General features: G+C 43.2%; 1 protein-coding gene across 1 annotated transcript in view; it reads right to left on the bottom strand.

Annotated features, from left to right (window-relative positions):
• The window catches only part of ABHD14A (abhydrolase domain containing 14A), a 74051-nt gene that overhangs the window by 23649 nt on the left and 28777 nt on the right, over window positions 1-21625 (bottom strand). The window contains exons 3-4 of the mRNA XM_069206742.1: window positions 5110-5225; window positions 4378-4613 (exon numbers count right to left, since the gene is read on the bottom strand). Of these exons, the coding sequence (XP_069062843.1) occupies window positions 4378-4613; window positions 5110-5225 (352 nt within the window). The remainder of the gene's footprint in view (window positions 1-4377; window positions 4614-5109; window positions 5226-21625) is intronic.

Here is a 21625-nt window from a genome sequence, read left to right on the forward strand (position 1 = left end):
TGCAGACTGCTGGGCCACAAAGAAAAACTTTTTAGAAGATTCTTGGTCCAAGCTACATTGGGCGAGCAAAATGAAAAACAGCAAAGCCTCCTGGGGCACGATGAATGACCTGGCCCTGGGGAAAAAAATGTCTTCTCAGTTATAGGATTAACCCGGCCATGTGGGAGAGTCATATCCGTAGCTTGTACGGCCCGACAAGTAGGAAAGGAATCATGCCACTCAATCGGAAAGGGGAGCAACCGCCCTTGAGCCACAACAACATAGCAGGCCAGCAAGCAACGACCACCGCAGAGAAGGATCCCCAAGTCCCAGTATGGAAATCAGACCAAATAACCAGCCTGAATAGGAAGGCGAAATCTGAGGGGGCTGCCGGTCCGAACGGGCTCCCAAACGCAATCTTTAAAATCCACCCAGAGTATTGGGCACAGTACTTCTTGCCCTTTTTTTCACTACCACTGCTCTGGCCAGCCGCATTCCAGACTCACGGAGAGGCAGCATTATACACACCATCCTCAAAAGTGGAAACCCACCCCTGCCCACGAAATACAGGCTAATAGCACTCATTGACATGGAAGCCAAATTATACGGCTCCTGCTTGTTACAGCACCTGCACGCCTGGGCTGATGAGAACATGCTCCTCCCAAGATTTCAGACAGGCTTTAGGGCAGGCCTGGGAACATCACCAAACTTAATTGCCATTTCCCTCATTGTGGAAAGGACCAGCCACAGGAAATTGAGCCTTTATGCATGCTTTATCGATCTTAAATCAGCCTTTGACCGGGTCCCCATGGAAAGACCTTGGTACAAGTTGGCTCAATGGGGCATTCCTCCCATCTTTCTAAGGGCCATTATAGACATATACACTGACACCTGGGTTCAGGTTATAATCGGCGACGGCACAAGACTCACAAAAATAATTCCCACAAAGTCTGGCCCAAAGCAAGGTTGCGTCCTGGCCCCACTCCTTTTTAACTTACATCTGGCAGACCTCGCCGATATAATGGCAAAAGTAAACTGTCATCCCCCAGTCCTGGGCCCAGAGAAAATCAGATGCCTACAATATGCCGATGACATTCTACTTTTGAGTCACACTCCACGAGGCCTGCAACAGAGCGTATCAGCACTGAAAAACCTTCATGGACCAGCAAGGTCTAGAAATTAACCTGGCCAAAACGAAACTGATAAGGCTCCTTGGGACGAATTACAAATCTTTCAATTGGCTCCTAGGAGACAAAAAGGTGGAGGTGGTACAATATTACCAGTATTTGGGAGTCCATCTCGAAACACACCTGAAATGGAAACGCCATCTGCTGTCAATCCAGGCAAAGGCCAACTCATTAACCTATAGTTTCAAGCTGCTTAAGAGAAAGCTTAATTGCCTAAATTGGTCGCACCTTCTGGGACAGAAGTATTACAGGGCCGGGAGATCCCATCACTAAACAGTAGCCAAGTTAGAACCTACAAGGTTGTTTTCAACATACCAAAAAATTTCTCTCCCGCTCAGGTAAGGCTGGAGATGGGCCTAACAAATCAGACCTTTCAGTGTCAGGGAGCGTTCCTCAAAGCATCATGGAGGTTACAGCTGGCAGAGAATACCTCCATACTTTATTACTGCTGGCAAGAAGTCCAGGCTCAACAAAACTGTAATAGAAAAGGCTCCTGGGGAAGCTACTTAAATCAAGTAATCAACAGCCTGGGCATGGAAGATGTTTGGGAAAGCACCGTAGGAAAATCTGAAATTAAGAGATTTGTCAACCTCTCAGTTGGCTCGCTTTCTCTCTTCACCGACAAAGTTTCCCTAGCCAAAAAAATGGCACGCCTGCGCAGTCCCAGGGTCTTATTCGCTCCCATCTCCTCTCAATGCTATCTAACTGAACACCTTTCCACCCGAATAAAACAACAATTTTTGCTGTATTGCATGGGCCTTTTTGACACCAAAGATGCTCGCCCATTCTGGAAAGAGCAGTACCCCGACCAGAACTGCTGCCTTTGTGGTAACCATCAGGAATCACTGCTGCACGCCTTTTGCATCTGCCCAGCTCTAGGCCCCGGAAAAAGAAAGCTGCTAAAACCAGCCTTTTTAACAAACCGCATTCGCTCCTGCAGACCAGCGGTCATTACCTGGCTCAAGGGTGACTCAATCCCATTTTGCGGCGGGGGGGTAAAGTTTTTTAAACTATTTCAAAAGAAACTGACCGAGGTTGACCCGGGACATTAGCCATGATACATAGATCTGTGTCTCTTCCTTTTTTCTGTATGTTAAGATCATCTAGACCCAGGCAGGTTTGATCCAGTAAACGTTTTAGGTATTTGAGGCACCTTCACGAAATGAGTTTTGTAAAGTCAGCCACTGTGAAACTAAATAAAAAAAAAAAACATGCCAAGCATTGCAAGGGACAGTTCTGTTTTGTTAGAACCTGAAGACGTCACTGTCCCGGTCACTCACTCATATGGTCCTATGGTTTTATTTTATTTGCCTCGAATAAACGTTCTGACTTTGTATCATATTGCAATGGTTTATATTAATCGAGGAATAAAGATTATCTTATCTTAGCTATCTATGCTACCACTCTAGACACCATTCTACATGCACTGCAGACAGGACAATGGAACATATCACCAATCTTCTCCATTCCCTACATTAAGTTACCCTGGAGGCGCAGATAATAGTCAAACTACACTTTCCAATTTCATGAAACATGCATTTGTAAAGCAATATATTAACCACAGAAGGAATCCTAGTGCTATATGATACAATAGCACCAGGGTTGAGCGGAAACCTTACACAGAAATGTGTGTTTTAACAACCAAGGGCAGGGTTCAGAGTTTGACGGACAGGTTACTCTACCTCAAACGTGACAGATACCCCTCCTACTTTATACAAGTGTATCATATTCTACAGCACTTGTAATAAGGAGGACAGGCTATTAGTCATGTGTTTGACTAACCCCTCTGCTGAACTCTAAATCAGTTTCCAAGTCTTATGGAAAAGATGCAGGATAGAACGACAACACAGAAAGAGAAGAAAAGTCTCTGCATTTAAGAGGTCATGTAGGCGAAGGAGTGACCATCACAACTGGAACACCATATCTTTTTAATGCTCAGATGATGGACTGAGGTTGCACAGCAAGTGTGTAAGAATAATGTATATAAAAGCACAAAAGCAGGAAGAGCGGATCCACACTATAAGTGGAAGGACAGAAAATATTGAGGCATTTAAACATTGGCTCTTCGTTACGAGGAGCTAATGTAGTTTTGCCAAATGGCAAGGGTCTGGATCCTAGACCATGTTCCAATACGAGCCTGGCCGCTGTGTTTTTAAATATTTGGTGTTGTGCCAGCATATATTAAGAATACCCAGACAGAACAAGCTGCCATCATTAAAACAGGGAGAGATGAAAGCGCATGTGACTGATTTGTAGCAGAAGGAACAAAAACTGTCTTTGAGGGAGAGCACTTGATCAAAGTGTATGCCCAGGTCGAGTACAGACCTTGAAGGAATGGGGCACTTGCCTATCAAAGTTCATCATCATCAGTTAAATGATTACAGAGGGGTGAAATCGTCCTGATGTCAGAAAGTAGGTTTTGTCACTATTGATCTTCAACGAGTTGAGACTCATCAAATAAGCAATGGGTGTGAGACATTCGGCAAGAAAAAGAGAAGATGCCAGCACTTCCAAATCCGGGTGGAAGGTAAGCTGAGAGACGTGAATAGAGGTTTGAAAGGAAAGCTGAGAGCACCAGAGTACAATATTGAAGTAAATAATCTAACTAGGCATGGTCACTTCCATTAAACCTACCCCGCCTCTCTCACATTTCTGCCAAGAGAAGTAACATGGTGGAGACATAGTGTCAAAAAAGATGAAGAGATCATAGCAAATGAGTGCTGCGCTGTCACCCACATCCAGTTTTATCTACTTGCAACACCTGTCATAGAGACAAACTCTCAATCCGACATTCCTAAAGGCAGAGGGAGCAAAACATTCCTCCAGTTTGACATTCCATAGGAAACAGGACAAAAGACTTTGGAACCGAACCTCATGCTATATTCACCTAGCTGCAAGTTGTTTTTCCTTTCTCTTCAGGTGTTCACACTTTAACAGGATGGATCTGAAAAACATTTATCTCACCATATAATAGCCTCCATCCGTGCCCAACTTTTCACCCACTGAATGTCCTTGGAGGCCTCTCTTTGTTTGTGGTATATGATAGCGAATTAACATATTAAATCACAAACAAATTGATGAATAAAGTGTTAGCGCTAGCAAACATCTACACACTGAATGACCACATAATGGCTTTCAAAGAAAAATCATGTTATTAACCCCCTGCCCCCTTTAATTATGTTCTTCCATTCAGAGATAACGGATTACTCACCTGTACCCTTTGATACTGCTCTGCACTGTAGCTCTTGGTGCCCACTGGGGCAATGGGTACGAATCCCTTGAGGTGCTCCCCATGCTGTAGGACAAGGGGCAGGGAGAAGAGGCCACTCATTGAAGGGCTGACCACAATTGGGTCCTTCAGACCCAGGGTCTCAATGATGCGCAGCATATAGTCAAGTCGGCCCTGATCCGATGCCTTGGCCTTCGACTCCAAGGACATCCCATAACCTAACAGTAGAAAGGAACATATTAAAATGGTTTAGGCATCAGGCAAGTTAAAATACAATTAAAAACTGCCAAGCACCAGATGAGAAATCACAATCGGTACCCGAATTGGTCTTTCAGAGTAGTCAGAAATAAACCACTCCTATACAGCATATACATTCCACAACCCGTCTAACAAACTGATCTACGTTTTTGTATAAAGCCTCGTGCATGAAACGATGGACCAGACACTTTGCACACAGGACTAATGCTGCAGAGTCACACATGATGATTGTCAGTGTCAAGGCTAGGGTCGTTTAAGAGGTGCGAATGGAGTGATGATTGTGATCTTAGAAGCCAGCCTTGGTAGTGCACTAAACAATGCTGCTATAGGGGGAACCAGAAATAAAGGAAGCCTGATTATGCAACTATGGTGTGGAAGACGTAGACTGGCAAACTCAGTGATCTGTGGCTTTGACTCTTTGCACTCAGGTGTGAAATTAATATTTTATGAGCCTACCTGGTAAGTCAAGAGCAACTGCCCTGTGTCCATGCTCAGCAAGCAGGTTCAATGTGCCCAAATCCTGCCATGTCTTAGAAGTGAATGACTGTCCATGAAGAAGCAAAACATCAAACCTACAAGAAAACACACAAGTCAGAAAACTCTAACTAACGAGAACAGTCCAAAGTAGAAACTTTCAAAATATCGAATGCTGTGCTTAACACGAAGTACAACAAGACTGATTCACAAGTGTTTTGTATTTCTAGAATCTCTTGCAGGCACCAACGAATCTGTTATATTGCAATGACTGTTGTAATTATGTGGAGTCTCTTGGGCACACAGTGTTGTCTGTTTCTTGTGAGGTTCACTTCACCACTATGATTGAATTTTTAGGTTTTCTACTGGACGAGGGCTGCAGCATAGACAGGATCCAATCTGAGTACTGCTTTGTTGTATAGAGAGACTCTCTGGTGAACAGGGGGGTAATTTTCGTCTGTCTCTCAAAGCACTGGCACCCACATAGATGACCTACAGCCAAAACCCCTGTTCACTAAAGTCCCCCTGGCCCACAACGGAGTGAGGTTAATATTTCACCCTTGTTAAAAGTTATGGATGGCATGTGTGCAGATCCCCTACTCTGAGAATGGACCCTCTATGCAAAGGTACTTCACGCTGTGCCTTCCCCTTTACAGGTCAATAAGAAATGGGTATGGGGGCAAGATTTCCTTCATCCCTTTGTTCGAGATGGCCTGTGAAGACAAGTGGGATCCACTGAAATTTGGGGTGAAAAGGGACAACGATATATGTACCACAGGTGAGTCAAAGATAGAATTGGGAGTATCCCTTTCTAACCCTACTACCAAACTTTAGAGAGCCATTATATTAAGCTATAAAATATGGACACATAGTCATTATTTTGAATTATTCTTCATGTTGTCATATTTCCATACCCTAATACTGAAAATATGCAGAGTGTAAACATCAAAACTAAAAGTGTAGGAATACAACGGCAATCGGGAATTATTCAGTTTGGTTTACAGAACAGAGTGATGAAGTATTTTGTCTTTTTAGGCACTACATGATAAACCCAACTATAATCTTAAGGCATGAGTTGTGCTAATTCCCCTCACCTCTCTAACCTCAGCCAGTCCTGAGAGAGAAACTGCTCTGTATAACAGAAGTGCAGAAATCCATCACTGATAAAGAATGAAAACTGGGACACCCCTGCTTCCATCCTTGCAGACAGTGGAGAGGGGTGCATTATGCCACTCAGGTAAGTGCCTGCTCAAGGCTGGTATTTTTTGCAAATAATTTAAACATAAACATAACTTATAGCAGTTTTTAGTTGTCTGCTGTCAAAAGACTTCTTGTGGACCACACTAAAATTTTCAGTTGGCTCTCAACCAACCCACTGCTTTCCATGAACTGGCCTTGTCACACTCACTTGCTTACTTCCTCTTGTTTCCACGCCCTTTTTCAAGCTTTTCATTTACTCCCCTTACTCAAGCACCTTCACTGCTGCCTTGCACACTCCCAACTGCTTATCTCCCCACGCTCAATTCCCCATCAGCCCTACTTCTACGCACTGTTCTGTTGCTTCCCACTCCTCCCGAGCCTAAAACAAAATCATTGTTTTCATGTTGAGCATAGCAGCGCGCAAGTGCTGCTTTTCCGACGTATTGGCATGTATCTGGGCTTTTAATCACACCCAATGCACACCATCACTTTCACTCATTTATGGGCTAAATAAACCTTTGGAAGAGAAAACCTGGATGGCGTCTTTTTCAGTGGCGACGAGGATGGGATACCAAGGGTAGCCAACCCTGGCAGAGTGTCAACCGTGCTGGGAAGAAGCAGATTTGGGGTGCATCGTGCCAAAAAGAAATTGTGACCTGGAAACCAAGAAGTGTGGAGTGTACTGTGGAAAAGAACCTAGAAAAAACTGGACAAGTCTGGGAAGGGCTGAACGTCTAAATGTAAAGCAGAAAACAAGGAGGAGCATACTTAAGGATCCAGTCCTACAGGCTGAGGTACCGTGTAGTGAATTCCGTAGGGTGTTTTGGTACTTTCTGTATGAGTGAACGCTAAGACAGATAAGAACTGTGCAAACTATTTGTACAATATAAGTTTTACAACAGTATTTCGGGAACGGCGTGGGACGTGCAGCGGCGTATTCAAACCTACTACGAGGAACAACCGTTACGAATCCTCCTACCGCAGAGGGGCTCGTGCAGGGAAGCGGTTACTGCACGGGTTGCTCCACCGCGCATCGGAGGATCACCACGAGGTACAGCCATTGCGAAACCTCCTGCTGCAAGAGGGCTCGTGCAGAGAAGCTGTCACCGCGCAGGCTGCTCCACCGCGCGCATCGGGGGTCAAGCGACAGAGGATGACGTTGCTGTAACTACAGCAACCAACATAGAGACGTTCCGCATTACTGAAATAAGGGCAACCGCCTTTATAAAAAGGGACGAACGTTGTCAAAACAACGCTGAGGGCATCGACAAAATTAATGTGATAGCGTTGGCAAGAGATGGCATTATTGGAACTGAACGACCATCGTGAAAATGCTGCAGGTTGCTGAAATAAGTATGGACATGCATAAATGGGGAAAGGAGTGTTAAAATGTATATGAATTGTTCCGGTTTGCACAGTCATAAATTCCCACGTTCTTGGCTGTACCTGGTGAACCGAATACGCCGTGGGAAGATTGGCAAGAAGCCTTCGAGACCTACTTGGAGGCTTTGGGTGGTGCTATTTTTACTGCTAAGCGAAAATTTGTTTTATTAAAACATAATCTGGGAGTGGAAGGCAGGAAAGTACTGAAAACCTTACCATGTGACAACTTTGCTGTAAATGGGGAAGGCTCTGATGAGGAGACACGAGGTGGATGATGTATATACCAGGGCCATGATAGCACTGGAAAATCATTTTAGTAAGAAAGTGAGTATTGTGGTAGAACGTCACAAATTTTTCTCTTGAGCACAAGCACCCAGTGAATCGATTGACCAATTTGTAAGTGCTTCACGAACATTGGCGAATACGTGCAAGTTTAGGGATTTGCACGAAGAAATAATAAGGGACCAGCTAATAAACCGCACTAAAAGTTTAAAGATTCAAGAAAAACTCTTATGCATGAAGGATCCGTCTTTGGAGGAAGCGATTGTCATTGCACGGTGCATTGAAGATACTTCAAGATATATTAAGGAATTAGGAAAAAATTATGCTGAGCAAGTGACAATGCAAGAAGTTGATAGAGTTAAGAACAGTAATTGTGACAGGAAAGTTGAAGGGACAAGGAGATGCTATAGATGTGGTAGTATGAGACACATGGCCTTTTCTGGGAATTGTCCGGCGTCAAGTGTCAAATGTTTTAATTGTAACAAGGTGGGACTTTTTCAAAAATGTGTAACCAGAAGAAGAGTACAGTAAAAAAGAAAAGTATAAATTGTCTACAGAACGATTGTAATGAAGGGGACAAAACGTCTTCAGATGAAGATGTTGACTGCATACAGGTGCTCATGTTAGGCCAAGCCGTTCCAGAAGAAGATTTGCTCGAAGATGATATTATGTTGTTAGATAATGATTGCTGCAGACCACCTAAGTGTGACGTGAGTTTAAATGGTATACACATCAGCATGTGGGCAGATTCTTGTTCCCCATACATGCTCATAGATAAGGATGCATGGGGTAAACTTGGCAAGGTGGAATTGACTGCTTCCAAAATTGCTCTGGTAGGGTATGGGGGTAGCAAGATACCAGTTATGGGGTGTTTCCATGGGATGGTAAGTTTTAAACAGAGGGAAGTCAAGTGTTGTGTGTATGTTGTGGAAACTGGAAAGTGTTTGCTGGGGTGGAAAGAGCAAAGGGCGATAGGTTTTATATTGAACCCTAATACTAAGGAACAAGTGTTGACTGTGTTAAGTGATGAATCTAAAGCAAAGAGGTGGGAAGTAGAATTTCCAATGTTGTTTGGAGGAAAACTAGGTTGTCTGGAGAAGTTTCAAAATAGGATCATCTTAAAGGAAGGTGCTGTACCCAAAGTACATAAAGTGAGAGGGGTACCATTGGTGTTAAGAGATGCGCTGAAAGTTGAATTGGCAAGATTGCTGCAGTTGGGAGTGATAGAGGAGATAGAATCGTCAGAATGGTTGAGTCCTGTGGTGTTGGCTCGGAAACCCAACGGTAAGATTAGAATGTGTGTGGATTTGAGGGATTTAAACAAGGAGATATGGGTTGATGGACATCCTAGGTGGTAAGGTGTTTTCCACACTGGATTTATCCAATGCGTATCATCAAATTGTACTGCATCCTGGGTCAAGGCATCTCACCTCTTATTACACCTGAAGGGGCATTTAGATTTGTGAGAATGCCATTTGGGTTGGCATCTGCTTCAGCAGTGTTCCAGAGGGTGATGCAGAGTTTATTGGGAGCGGTTAAGAATGTGAAATTCTTTCAAGATGATGTTTTAGTGTGGGCAGAGAATGTGGAGGAACATAACGATGTGTTAAGAAGGGTATGTTCGATCCTGGAGGAAGCGGGCCTGACGGTTGAGATGAATAAGTGCAAGTTTGAGTGCAGTACAGTAGAATAACTGGATCATACAGTGTCTGGTGATGGGATTAAGCCGAGAGTTGGACTGATGGAAGCTATTGAAAAGGCACCCAACCCTGTGGATAAAGATCAGTTGAGATCATTTTTGGGCTTGGCTGAATATTATGCAAAATTTGTAAAGAATTTTGCTGATATTGCCCAACCTTTAAGAGCGTTGATGAAGAAAACCAAAAGTTTGAGTGGTCTGAGAAATGCCAACAAGCATTTGATACATTAAAGTGCAACATCATTGAGGCTGTCGAACTGAAACCATTTGTAACGAAAAATCGTACAATAATTTCCACAGATGCGAGTATGTATGGCTTGGGTGCAGTATTGATCCAAGTGAGTAAAGGGAGAGAGCATGTGATTGCGTTTGCATCAAGAACGCTTAAAGGTGCAGAAAGCACATATTCAGAAATTGAAAAAGAAGCTCTTGCATGTTGGTGGGGGGTTCAACATTTCAGGAATTATGTTTGGGGTAGAAGGTTTGTATTACGAACCGACCATAAACCCTTGGTGGACATCTTTACAACAAGGGGTGCAAATCGTGCGTCTCCTCGAATAGCTAAATTGCTCTACAGATTGCAAGAGTATGATTTTGTAATTGAATATGTGCCGGGGATAGCAAAGGCGAATGCTGACTGTCTATCTAGATTACCAATCGAAGGATTCGTGGGTGAGGAAGATGAAGAATGGTTGGTGGCGGACATACAAGCTATGGAAACAAAAGCGCTAGAAGAGAGTGTATGGAAGAGGGAGATGGAAGAGGATGTGCAATTGAAATTGTTTCAGTTGGCTCTCAACCAACCCACTGCTTTCCATGAACTGGCCTTGTCACACTCACTTGCTTACTTCCTCTTGTTTCCACACCCTTTTTCAAGCTTTTCATTTACTCCCCTTACTCAAGCACCTTCACTGCTGCCTTGCACACCCCCAACTGCTTTCCTCCCCACGCTCAATTCCCCATCAGCCCTACTTCTACGCACTGTTCTGTTGCTTCCCACTCCTCCCGAGCCTAAAAAAAAATCATTGTTTTCATGTTGAGTATAGCAGCGCGCAAGTGCTGCTTTTCCGACGTATTGGCATGTATCTTGGCTTTTAATCACACCCAATGCACACCATCACTTTCACTCATTTATGGGCTTGTCTGTCAAAAATGTTTTTTTTTTTGTTAGTAAATGCTTTACATTTGTCCCTCCTTGGGGTGATTTTGTTACCACCTTGGCCATCGACCCTGTTACATGGATAATTGCACTTTTGCTGATAACTTTGACTGCGAGCAAACTTTTTTCCTTTCGTGTCTCTTCTTCGCGCTCAGTGGAGCTTTAAATCGGCTCACTTATGTCAACTGTTTTACTTTTTATTTTCAGCTTGTGGGGCAAGAAAAGTCCAGTAAGCAATTTACAACGTTAATTGCTCTAACTCGAGCAAACGCGAGACCCACTGCATTGCAAATGCTTAATAATTTTGGAGCACCTATTGGCTGCCATTTGCTGCTTTATTTTTCAAAAGCGCTTTTGTATACTTTCAATTATTATTCTTTATTTTATTTACCCCTTCAATTGGCACCCACCATCCTAGTGTGGTAAATAAAAAAAATTAAATGGAAGCACAGTCATGCTGTATGTGTCTGCATGCGTGGTTAGGCAGATACATCATCACGCTGGGCCACCGCACCTTCGCGAAGCATACGCACATACACGTCATTGTGCTCAGCAGATGGGAGAAATGTAGGGCAACCTGTTTTTTTTCTTTAGGCAATTAGTTATTACAGGACAGTAGACTCTGCATGTTTCTCAATGCATTGAGCTTTAACATTTTTAATCTGACTTACATTAAACTGATTGTAGTGTCTCTTGGCAACAAATAAATAACTGCTATTATAGCTTTTAATTTCACGGTATAGATTCTACTTTTTGACGTGTGCAATCATGTTGTTTCCCATGAAAGAGAAAGACACCAAAGATTAGTGGGAAGATTGATGGTGTGTCGCTTGATTATACTGAATAAAATAATCTCTATTGTACTTTAAAAGGATATTACAAGCCTTTTTGTTGTTCCACGAACTTATAAAGGAACTCTACTTGTGTCCTCCTTCATCTACATCGACAGGGAACTCTTCAGTGACAAGTAATATTATTACAATGTACCACAGGGGCTTCTTTATCACATATATTATTGCTCAGAGGTTCATAAAGTGCAACTCTTTTGTTGGACCTGGCCTTTTTTGCAGGTTCATCCCTAAACTTTTTGCTTTCTTCCTCCTATTTTTTCTGATCTGTATTTGCCGGTTTTAGGACTTTGGGCACTTTAGCACTGCTGACCAGTGCTAAATTGATCTCTGTCAAAAGCGTATTGGTGAATGGTTTATCCATGATGGGCATATTTGAATGACTAGTAAGTCCCTAGTTAAGTGCACTATGTTTGCCCAGGGCCTGTAAATCAAATGATACTAGTGAGCCTGATTGTGCCACCCACATGAGTAACCCTGTAAACATGTCTCGCACCTGCCACTGCAGTGTCTTTGTGTGCAGTTTTGAACTGCCAGTTCGACCTGGCAAGTGCATCCCCTTGCCAGTCCCAAACCTTCACTTTTATTACATGTAAGTAACCCCTAAGGTACGCCCAATCCAGGGTGCAGTGTATTTAAAAAGTAGGACATGTACTGGTGTGTTTTACATGTCCTAATAGTGAAACACTGCTAAATTTGTTTTTCACTATTGCAAGGCCAATCTCTCCCATTGGTTAACATGGGGATTCCCTTGAAATATCCTTTAAGTAATTTCCCAATGGGAACAGATATGGAATTTGGGGTCTCTGAACTCAGTTTAAAAATACATCTTTTGGTGAAGGTGGTTTTTGAATTTTAAGTTTGAACATGCCACTTTTTGAAACTGGGCATTTTCTTGCTTAACCATTTTGTGCTTCTCCCTGGCTGAGGAAAGCAAGTCCAGGTCAGGGTGACAGCTGGGCTGTTTGTGAATTCCCTCTAGACAGTGACACAAAGAGAACTGGGGTGTAGTCTGCATATCCTGATGGGTCCTCCTGGGCGAGAGTGGAGGGAGGAGCTGACACCTGCACCTGAATAGGGCTGTGCCTGTCCATACACAAAGCAGTCTCCATGGTGTGTGTCTGGGGCCAGAGCAGGAAAGGCAGGGTCTTGTGCACTACAAAAACGTTCCTCTGAGGTTTGCTTACTTCAAAGGCAGAAGTGAGTATAAGTATTAGGCCTCTGAGACCACAACTTCAGTATCCTTCTAGACTGAGGACAGGAAAAAGAGCTGGATGCTGTAGGGGGAATGCCACTCTGCCTGTTGCTTTACTGTGCTGGCCTGCTGTTTGCTGCTTCTGCCGTGGGAGTGAAAGGACTTAACTCTGCTTTCTACATCCTTCTTTCCAAGGTTCTCCAAGGGCTTGAACTGAGCTTGCCTCCTATTAAGAAGTCTCAGGGACATCAAAGACTTAGTCTGCCAGCACCTGGGCTCTCTTGCTGAGAGTCCTGACTTGCCAAGTGGTGCCAAATCCAGCTCCTGTTCCCTTGGAACTGAGTTCTGGTGAAAACAAGAAGATACCAAGTGCATCGACTCCAGAGCAACTTCTGAACCATAGCCACTGACTCTGTGCTGCTGCCTGCACCAGGAGTTGTCCCCACTGAGTGCAAAGACCGAAACAATGGCGCAGGCCCGACGCCATTACAATGTCTCCGAAGTCCTGCCACAGGGTGAGTCCTGAGTGCCGTGTCCCCAACATACGGGGCACTCGATTTCAACCCAGCCATAGCACCTGTGGCCCCGTGGTGTGATCGTGACACCGCAAAGTCGACACCGCACGTCTTGAACTGCTAGATTCATTGACCCTGCCAGATCGTAAGGAAACAGCGCCTCGCTCCCAACACCGCATCACCTCCCCTGCAACCATAAGGAACCTACTCCACACTTCCTCTACCTCGCAGTAAGGAACCAAAGCCTCACCTCACCGGTAGCAGGAACGTATGCCGCACCGCTTCCAGTGACCCCTCACCTCCCTGTCTTCGTGCAACGTCTTTGCTTCATAGTTTACCAAAGGTACAGTTCTTGGGGTATGTGTGACCTAATGGCCAGCCCACCCTCCCTTGCGAGCGGCGCCAGACTGTTGGGAACGACGCCGTCATCGATGTCATGATAGCACCAGCTGGAGCTATTATATTTCTAAGCACTTTACTGAGATTTAATCTTTAAAAAAATATATCTTTGCTTGTGTATGCTGGATTTTTGTTGTTTTGGTCTTGTTTTATTCAGATAAATATTGGCTATTTTTCTAAACTGGTACAGAGTCCTTTAATAGTGGTGTGGGTGTCCATAAATACTTCACAGATTGCTTCTGAGATAGGCCTGACTGCTTGTGCCAAGCTACCATGAGGGTGAAGAAGGGGTTATCTTAGCTGTGTGACTCCCTTATCCTGACTAGGTTGAGGGTACCTACTTAGCAGGGTGCAAACCACTGCCAACTAGAGACCCCATTTCTAGTATCTTTGATTAGAAGTCATAGCATACAGAACCAGTGTTCTTCCATATTCTTGAAGACAACCTTCTACACTGTCAGCTGTTTACCCAAGTCATAACCACATCATGTGAATGCTAATTCACTTCCTAGCAAGGGGCTGATCCAAACATCAGCAATGTATTGCACTGTCACTCAGGCTCCATCTTACTCACCGTTCAGCTGCAGGTAGGATCGACTCCGCCAGCTCGAAGCACAGAAGAGGAGAATCACACCCACTCCTTGTCTGGTGGAATATGACTCCACTCCTGATTCAGTCCTACCGCTGGTTCAGTGAAGGACTAGGGTGCTCCTGAGCGGCTGCCAGATCAGATCTGGGATTTTCCTGTTGTTACCGCGGTTCCACAACAAACTGCACTTACAGAAATCTCGACCAAAAGTCCCTATCTTGTAGTCGACTCAGGCGGACAACCCTGGGGTACAGTTATTGAACTGTAGGCATCATCATCAATTGCTCCAGGCCTACTAATGCCTATTCATCTGCTTTGGGCCATGCAGTGCTAACATGGCTATGTTGACTGTTGGGTTATGTGGTGGAATGTTTTGGTGGAATGTTGGACATGTAACGGTGTCTAAGCAACAGGATGGAATGCAGGGAGTGGAAAGATTGTGAGCAGTGACAGCAGTGTCAGTTGCTGCTGGAGCTGCCAGGGTTGGTACAGTCTTACTTACTGAAAATAAACCTTTGGAAGAGAAAACCAGGATGGCGTCTTTTTCATTGACAACAAATTTTATGCCATGAAATGTACTTTATTGCATCTAAACTGAATATTATAGTCTGTGTGTGAACTTCATCTAACCATCCCTACCACCAATTCCTTTGTTGCACTGTACTAATTCAGCACAGGAAACCACCAGTATTGAAAAGAATAAAGTTTCCCCAACCATGTGCAATGCAGATACTGCAAGCAAATTTGCAGTGTGACAAAGCATAAAGTCACAGACCTGGTTGCCTCTTGTCACCACATGATCACAGAAGGGTGACACTTATTACCTTTACACAAAGCATAATTATGGAATTAATAAGAGAGCTTGTTACTAGAGGCTACACATTCTTGGATGATGTGTTTAACTGGGGTGGCTGTAAAAGAGACAAGGGGGTGATTTTACAGCGGGTGAGAAAAGGGATGTTTCCGCACAATGAGTGACATACTAGTCCACATTAGGAATTTAGAACAAACTGGAAAAAAATACATATGATATAGTGAATTATGGGCTCGATCGTCAGTATTGCTCATGCTAAAAGGTTACATTTATGAGTAAGAAGATGGCCGTAATCAGAGGAGGAAAGACATGCAGAAATACTAAGAAGTCTTGTGGATGAACCTGAAGATATGCTGGGAATGAAAAAGAGCAAAGGCAATCATGAAGTCGTGGTGGAACTAGAACCCACGGGAGAGAAGGGTGATCTGTCAAAAGAAGAAAGAAAGCCTCCCAGGATAAAGGAGGCCAGCTGGAGACTGGGAAGTAGGAAGGGCACACAGAACATAAAGCTTTGAAAAAGAATAGATGCAATAAATGACGATCTTCAGGACTACAATGGTGGCTAGTATCAAATGGGAACACTTGAAGGACTTCACTCAAATAGAAATAAAACAAACTTATCTAAGAAGGAATTGTAAAGAACAATAATATACCAAGGAGAAACCTTTGTTTCATAACCTAGCTGCACTAAAATAGGCAACAGACAAATGTTAGGATGTCATCAAGGGAGGAGCGGGAAAGGTAGTACTAGTGCAAACTTTTTAATTCAGTCTGAGAAACCCAGGTAGAGCTGGGAAGCATTAGAGACTGTGGAGGACCAGCTCTGGGCAGCGTGCCCACCAAAAGACATTGAGGGTCAAAAAACAGGCAGTTGTGGGTGAGGGTGATTTCCAGTTCCTGTGAAAAGCAACAAACTAGCAAGATGGATCATGACAACTTTCCACTTGGTGTACGGCTCCCATCACCGCACTGTGTGGTTTGTGTCTGTTATTTTGTTCATTCCATGGTTTGTGTATCCTGTGTTGCATTCTTGTTTTACCCCCAATTTCTAGTTTGGTTCTTGTTCTTTAAGAACTCTGGGCTGCCTGGACCCATTTCTGGAGCTGGTCTGTTGACAAACAGCTTACTAGTCTCACTGTGTTGCCTGGTGCCTTTGGGCTCTTTTTGGCCATCTCTTCTGAAGAGTTGCCTTCCCTATTCAGACTTTCATGTTTCTTGCTCATATGGGTTTCATTTGGGTTTCGTGTTTGTTACTCATGTGGGTTGATCATCATTGTGCCTTTTCTTATCACAGGACCTTTCTACTCAAAATTGAAACTGGCCAGTCTAATACCTTCTGCTCTGGGTGTGCTGAGGGATTCTCCAGTGATGTTTCCACGCTGACTGGTGTTTTCTCTCTCATTTTCCCTTACACCAATACAGATAATGCCTTTCCTGAAACTTTCATTTTGAGTAACGGATTTGCTATGCCAATAAATTGCAGGATAATCAAACCACAAAATACAAGCTCCAGCTAAAAAAGGTGAACTTACAAATGAAGCATTCTAAAAGGTGAGGGGCTTGACTGCTGCTTGAGCAAACTCTTAAAAATATTGTGCCCTGCCAACACTTGTGCAGCTGTCCAACAAGAAGATGCTCTTCAGGCTTACTGTAATTGGCCAGGCTCTAATGTGATGCTTCCTGATTGGCCTTCTTCATTTAGCACAGAGACAAAAGCTTTCTTATGACAAAAAAAACAAAGCTGACTCCTAATTTTCTTTTGCGAAGATAACTTTTCTCCACACCACATACCACAGCATGCCCAAAAGAATTAATACATTTCTACCAATAACCAGTAAATGGTGGACAGCCTCCAATGCCTTTTCTGCCACCTGTGAACAACCACGGCCCATACAAACTAAGCAAGATCTTCAGGAAGCTAGTGTAGTTCTGCTCCAAACAATACTCTAGTTCCATACTCTGGACTCCGGAGGAGACAGACCTCCTCAAAAACATTGTCTACAGAAGCCCTTCTGGGGTTTTAGAGAAGAACTCTAGGCCAACGAAATTTTCCTCATATAAGATTGTTGAGTCACTCTCTCGAACCTTCACTTAGGCCAGAAGTATCAAAAAGGTTTTGTCATGCCTGGCCCCCAGAAAGAGAAATAGCACACTGTCTCTACAGGCTAGCTGCCAGATGTGCAGTAAGATGGGCAAAGTAGTGATGTAGCTCGAAGCATTATTCCAAAAGGTGCAACTTTGGCGGTGCCAGTCTTGCCACTTGTCACTCTAATGCACGCTGATGCGTGCAGATAAGGAAAGGCAGTACTGGATGCCTACAAAACCCAGTAAAATATCATATATGCACGAGACAAACATTTTAGGGCATTTGTTTGGAACCCTGTATCAAAAAAGTTTACGTAGATGGTGATGCCACCAGATCAACAATGTCCATAAAAAGAGTGTTTTGAAAATCAACTTTTAGGGGTTAAAGAAGATGACACTGGCCACAGGAAGGCCAACCAAAATAAGGCCCAAAATGTAGAAAAATGTTTAAACTCGAGAAAGGTGTGAGACAGAGGACCCACGGCAGTGCAGAGCTTCGAGTGGTAAAATGAGTCAACAGTGCAATAAGTAACTGTGTGATCGAAATTCAACCACGGAGTAGCATATGCAGTGAGTTACTATCTAACACCTCTGCCAAATTCCTGAGAAGAAAACAGCCTGTAGTATCATTTCACATTGGGGAAATGTCCCTGAAATGTCAACGTATTTCGGGAACCAATGGGACAAAATGTTTTTTCCATACAACCCCATAAAGCGTGGAAATGTTTTATTGTTTGGTTTTTGCAGGGGTGAAGAATTCTTCCACTTGGTCCGGTGGGTGTAGAAATTTGTGTTTTCAAATAAGACGGCAGGTGATTAACTGTATTTAGCTCCAAGAGAAGGTGTCCGAAAGGCTAATGCTGGCAGAGAAGCTTGTAAAGTGGAACTAACCTGAAATTATCTCAGAACATTTCAACATGTCTTAGAACACACTTCTAGGGGATTCACTTATGAAACACTGACCATGAAGAACATAATTCATAGGAGTGTCATGTAAAGACTGTCATGAACAAGGCAAAGAGGTATTGCTTGTTCACAGTAGAGGACAATGCTCTCTGCCGAGAAGTGGGCTTCGACCTCCTTCTCTCCTTAGCATCTTTATATTGCTATTGTGGTTTTCTAGTTACGATGCAACCGATTACTGGTTATCTGTAAACCGCTGGAATACCTAAAGGTGAACTGGCGCTATATAAGAGTATTTAAATAAAAGTTAAAAGAGTTAAACATATACAAATGCTTGTTCTCTGAATGACCACACGTCATTCTCATACATAAATAGAAAACCTTACTTGAAAGCTGTTGGGTGAGGCAATGGGTGGAAGGGTACAAAAGGAATATCCGTACTTCTTTGACATTTTGGTTTTGAAATCCCTAATTCAGTTATCATATTGTGTTTTGCAAGATATTGGTTGACTGCACACATCGTAAGAAGAAAGAACTACAACGAAGAAGGGCAAAAGTGAGCTGCAAGATTACTACTACAAAGTTCACTATGCCAAATAACTTGATCTTATAACACCAACACAATGAAAACTGCCAAGCACTGAAGACCTTGGGAGGTGGCAGTAAATCAGAGCTCGTTGGCTCAGCTAAAGCTGCTCTTCAGCAAAGCCTGACCAAACTTGGCATGTTCCTTGCAGTGGATCTCTGATACAAAGGGTTTACATAAGGAGGAGAAGCCAATGTGGCTGCTCTAGAATCCAATTCAAGCAGAACAAGCCACTGAAAAATAGAACACGTAAGCTTAGCCTTGGGTGAGTGAATCTATATGCTTTCAGCAAATAGAGGCTATTGCAGGTAACAGTGAAGAATACAAGAATTTGCTCCAAGTCGCAATGGAAGCTTTCAGGGTATAAATTACCTAGGTAAGGTGTGATCAGATATAGCACATTCTATGAAATAGCAAAAGGCCCAACACAACATTCAGGGTGTAAAGGGTCCTTCTATGAAATGGGAGAGCAGCAGGAATGATTCCTATTTTATGTAGGCTTCCAACTAGAAATTCTGCAAACATAAGGAACCAGCTGACTGAATTAAATTGTCCCTATGAAAACCATATAGGTTTTCTTGGGATAAGGGAAGGCAGCTCAGATTCATCAAGCTGAAGCTACAGCATTTAGAAAGGCACCCTCGCATTCCTACATTGCTTGACCTAAACACCTTACTAGTTAGGTGAACCATAATGGAGAGAACACAACTAAATCATCTTAATCTTCGCTGGCGTCCTAGGACACATCCAAACTACATTCTCTCGTCCTGGAATCTACTAGACACCCTTGTCAATCGAACAGTCTCTAGGTGCTCTTGGGACAGTTCTACATAATACAGGTCTGTTTTTAAATAAAGTGATCTCAGCTCAGAATGTGGTTGCGCCATAAAGAAAGAGTGACCAGGGGGACATGATGATAGGTCCAGAAGCAGAACATGCCACAGGAATTATGAGGATGATCCAGCGCTTAATGTTTGACTTTAACAGATTGTGCACTATCAGGGGCATGAAAAAAGAGAAAGAAAATATGGAAACAACGTGGTTCACCTGAGAAAGTCAACATGTACCTATTTATCCAGGAGTTCAAAATGACCAAACTTGCAGCCCAAAAAAGGTCCTGTGTCCTAGAAACACCAATGAACGAGAACAAAATCCATCCCTTTTTAGAGCTGCCAGTGCACGATCAGTCTATTTTGTTGGCGTGACTGAAATTAGCAGTGAGTTGCTAGTGTCAATGTCTAAGATCAAAGTCCACTATTTAATCTCAACAGTCGACTTGTACACTGCCTTTTTCTCCTCCCCAAGCCAAGAGGTATCCCGTCGCCAAATGCAGCACAGCTCTAGTCCTTAGAATACTAGAAATCATGAACTTTGGCTCTTGCAAAGTAGTTCTCCAACAATGTTGTGAAGAACTGGAAGCAACTGAGATCTCACTGAACAAGAAAGAGGGTGCAAAACAAAGATGTATTCTGAAAGTCCCACAGCAGATTCTAAAGATTTCTAGAGAGAAGAAATGAAAGATCTTGGTAATTCCTCTGCTGGTCATAGAGCGTAGCTGCTGGAGTTTTATGTCAAAAATAACTTGAAAAAGAACCTGGACTTCCGGGCTGTTAGACCCCATTCGGAGGGCCACAGTACACCCAGCCACATTACTATCTGCTTTGGAGCACCAATATACATTTTTACATGAACTGACCAAAAAAGCAGGGGAAACTACATTAAAAAAACATGTTGACTAGGGGTGGTTGTAGGGTTGGTGAACCTCCCACACATTACAGGAGGTTAGGTATTCATAAGATCTCTCACTCAAGGGGCCTCGCTGGATTAGGTTATGTGGAATAAAACACTTCAAATGTCTGTGACCTGGAATTGGTGCCATTCAGTTCAAGATGTGTCTCAGTGTAAGTGTGGCTTATTACTGTGCTGGGCTCTGGTGACACCTACCAATATATCAGAATCTGTCAACATTTGAATAAATGCAAACATTTCTATTTCGAGTCTTATTACATGACAATTTAAATGGGTAGATGGAATTCCACTATTAAATGCCAAAATCAGTATGAGGGGTTCCTGTGGTGTGTGAGACAGAAAAAAACATTTTATGTTCTAATCTAGAACTTTTAGTGTCATATATCCTATTATAATGGCAAGTTAAACAAATTGCTTGGTGCCTCTGATATATCAAGGGTGAAGTGCACAAGAGGGTTTAGCCATGTAGGCTTAATAGGCGGGAGAGAGGAGGAATTGAAAGGAGAAATCTAGATGCTGTTAAGAAGAAACAAAAGGAAAGAAGCAAAGGGAGAAATTACAAATTAAGGGACAGACAACAGCAGAGAGAAGGGGAAATATAGCAGAGGAGGGGGGGAGTGACGGCTAGAGAAATGGACGGATGTAGGTGGTAAATGAAAGGGAGAGAGGAAGGAGGACAGAGGTCAGCGAGCCAACAGAGAAACAGGGAGCGCCGGGCCAAGGGCGTGGTTTGGCTCTAAGAGACTGCGCATGAACCGAGCCTTGCAAGTAAAGTGGCATGTAAATTGTGCACCAAATATCATGTAAAAATATGATAACACCTCCTCAAAATTCATAACAGTCTCTTCATTTAACATGTGGAATCACGTGTCTTTGGGCACTGGATGTCCACACTTACTTTCCTGAATTTATTTGTGCTGCCAATCACTATATGGAAGATATACAAATATTTATTTCTAATGATCCTTGGCCTTATCGTTGTCCATTGATTTGTTGCACATATCTGTACAAGTATTGCATGAATAACAATAGCTTTAGTTGAAATTACACCTATTTGGACATTTTGGCATACAAATAATTAATATCTTTGTC

This window comes from Pleurodeles waltl, chromosome 9, assembly GCF_031143425.1.
Source record: "Pleurodeles waltl isolate 20211129_DDA chromosome 9, aPleWal1.hap1.20221129, whole genome shotgun sequence".
Taxonomy (NCBI): domain Eukaryota; kingdom Metazoa; phylum Chordata; class Amphibia; order Caudata; family Salamandridae; genus Pleurodeles; species Pleurodeles waltl.